The following is a 3,237-nucleotide window of genomic DNA, read 5'->3' as shown; positions in this document are numbered from 1 at the left end:
AGGAAGGCACAGTGAAATCATACTGTGTTTTCTGTAGACAGGAGAAGAGGTTACCCTAATGTAACACACAGAAGTGAATTCTGAAGGTAACACTTCCCTGAGGCCAGCAGGAAATAGACAGGACACGAATCCTTATCTCCTTATGTTACCAAGATAAAAGATTAATATCCTGATGGCGTTCCTTTTATCTCAGCAGATGTGGCTGAGAAAGGTCGTCAGAGATGCTCATTCTTATCCTTAACTAGAGAAATCTGAGGAAGCTGAAGCAACGAGAAGAGTATTTCCCACTATAGAATATGACAGGTGAATTGCAAGCTGAAAGAAAAAACAGCATTGAAGTCAGGATTTATGGGCTACCATTTCCCTTACTCGGGTCGTCAGAGTCATTCAGGACAGATACATTACTGGCAGCAATCGCACACAAGCTTTTGGTAACTCTTAATTTCTTTGCTGTTTTGTCATTTACCTTTAAGTAGCACAGAGGAGCAGCGGTCAGAGTCTTTGTATGTGAAAACACAGCTGTTAATGAAAAATGACAACAGCATGGTCTGCTACAGATGGTTCCAGTTGCTGCTGGGCCCTTGGAACGCCAGACTGCGGCCTATCACTGGCAAACCAGTAACTGCTCTTTCACTGCTTCAGAGCAGCTGTGCCAAAAACACAGGAAGGCTCTCAAAGAGGACACTTTTCTCCACCATGGGATGCTGCATCTTAACGGATTAAGCATTGTCCCGGACTTTCAATTTGCACAAAGCCTCAGCTCACCGTCCGAACGCAACTCTTCAAATTAGTATATCCAAAAGGAAACCATGAGGAATACAAACTCCTCCCCATGACACTAGGAAACACCCCTTCCCTCAGGTCACAGTCTTTCTTCTTTTTGCTAAAACCTTTTCAGTTTTCCTTTAAAACTTTCTGTTCTTAAGCTTTATTGTCATTTCTTACGTCTTCTCCTTGACAAGAGTCATAAAAGCGGTCTTTTGGAGGTCTCCCTGCACAGAAGGAAAGCAGGCCTTTCTCAGGCAGAAACCCAACGTAGCCGCAGTTGCTGGCCTACAGTTCACAAAAGCCATCTGGTTTTGCCAGAGTCGCATCACAGCCAGCAAATAAGTTCCACCTAAAATCCACAAAATCACCCTGTGCAACTTCACTCTTGTTTACAGTTACCAACTTGAACATCGGATCACAACCACTCTTCCTCCTTTCAGATGGATGAATCTTCCAGAATTGAAATGAACATCTCTGAAAAGCAAACTTTTCACTTTAAAGCTCACACCATCAATCCACACATTGTAGGTGACTGATTAAGCACTCCTAACCTCATGAAGAGGACAGATTTTTGAACAGTTGCAGAAAGAAACTAGTAGCAGGCTACTAGAAAATAACAATCCCACCGTACATCTTTAATCTATACACAGCACAGCTGAATTTGACCGCCATGTTTACAGAAACCCAAATGAATCTTTCGGTAACAGAGAAACAAGGTCTACTTTAAGGGGCACGAATTATATACTTACAGGTCCCATAATTGTTGCTTGCCAATGAAATACTGGAAGTAAAAAAAAAAAACATAAAACAGTCAGAGATTTTTCCAAGTGTTTTCTTAATTGAAAAAGGTTAAGAAATGTAACAATGTACTATGAAGAGCTTACAGTCGTCACCAACAGGTCCAGCGGAACAGTGGGGTGGTGGGTCTCGCTGCAGATCATTTAGTTCCTGTAAGAAACACAAGTGAAAGACACAAACATGAAAATACACACCATCCAGCAGCATCACTTCAAAAGCGAGACCACAAGCAGGTCTATTTTTAAATAGACCTGTAGTATTTTTAAAGAAAGCAACACGCCAAATACCTGTTGATACTGAAAAGGGGTTTTTTGCCAGACAGGTCTGAAGCTAAAGACAATGTGCCATAACTTAATATCTGGAAGTATGTAAGTTATAGTCAAGTTCATAAGCGTGAAACACACTCTTCCATAAGCAGTCTACCCATAATTTCATATTTATCAAACACAAAGTCTTTAAATGCCACACTAAAGAATATTGTGGGTTTTCAAGACGTACGGAAGTCTCTCAAGTAGACAGAAAAGTTACACAGGAATACAGTTAAGATAAAAATCCTATGCTAGCAGGACCTCAACTGGAAGGCCAGAAACTACCACTCCATCTCAAAGATATCAAAAGATTAAGAGACATTCCACTCTTCCTTTGTGTGTTCACCTTTACAGAATGAAGCTGAACAAGAGGAAGAAGGAGAAGGCGGCGAGAAGAATCCTTTTGTTATAAACATAAGAGTAAGAACAGGTCCAAGAAAAGGTGAGAAATTAAATATGCAACAGTAGCTAAAGCATTCTCATAACAGGTAGAAGCATGATAGAGTTACTGCTAGAGAAAAAAAACACGCTGTATTTATTAGTCTTTGATATAATGCTCAAATACAACGTTCACAACAAAGATGTGATACGAAGTAATAAAAATCTCCCTTAATTGCACTACGTGTAAAGGCATAACAAGATTTCAAGCATGAGACGTGACTGCTGAGGTCTGGTAGAAATCCACCCAAAAAACTTTGTATTTATTGTAAGGTATCCCAAATCTGCTCACTGCAGGGTTAACAGGTCATTGCAGAATTCTATTTCTGTAATACCTTGCTCCAACAACAACAACAGGGAATGCAGAACAAATGACAGCACAGAACCAGGACAGCTCAAACGCCAACGAAACGTGGCACGTCAACAGCAACAAAATACCTTGTACACTACAACGCAGCCAAAGCGCTAACATGAACCTAACTTCTATGTTTACCATCCATAACACTTTTTTTTTCGCTTGCACTGCACAATGTCCAGTTAGGCCTTGCCAAACAAAAGGAATCTATATATTTACACCGCGATTAAAATCCACCCATTCACACATATCCCAAAACTCTACAACCGGGACACATTCAAAGGTCATATGAAGTACTGAGGCTGACGGCACTTCCTAACGTGGAAGGAAAAAACAAACCCAACAACTTAGGCACAGAGCTAACCAAGGAGTGTTTTGGCAACAGATATTTCACTGAACACCTCTACCAAAGATAACTCGTTAACACAGCGTCGCCTTTCACCCACTGCTTCACGCCCCCCACGGCCACACCCTCGGGAAAATACCTCAGATGGTTTATTAACGACACTTTCACACAGACCCGGCGGGATGCTGAGGGAGGGAGGTTTCAGGAAGGCGAAGAGTGCCGGC

General features: G+C 41.5%; 1 protein-coding gene across 1 annotated transcript in view; it reads right to left on the bottom strand.

The window, feature by feature from the left end:
- The window catches only part of LOC104281102 (ubiquitin-conjugating enzyme E2 D1-like), a gene marked incomplete at its 5' end in the record, with an annotated part of 7,145 nt that extends 5,429 nt beyond the window's left edge, over positions 1–1,716 (bottom strand). Inside the window, 2 exons of the mRNA XM_009878971.1 lie at positions 1,518–1,549; positions 1,653–1,716. Coding sequence (XP_009877273.1) covers positions 1,518–1,549; positions 1,653–1,716 — 96 coding nt within the window. The remainder of the gene's footprint in view (positions 1–1,517; positions 1,550–1,652) is intronic.
- Positions 1,717–3,237: the final 1,521 nt, after the last annotated feature.

This window comes from Apaloderma vittatum, unplaced genomic scaffold (assembly GCF_000703405.1).
Source record: "Apaloderma vittatum isolate BGI_N311 unplaced genomic scaffold, ASM70340v1 scaffold18721, whole genome shotgun sequence".
NCBI classification, from domain to species: domain Eukaryota; kingdom Metazoa; phylum Chordata; class Aves; order Trogoniformes; family Trogonidae; genus Apaloderma; species Apaloderma vittatum.
Note: the sequence above shows the minus strand (reverse complement) of the source record. Positions and strands in the feature narration are given on the sequence as shown.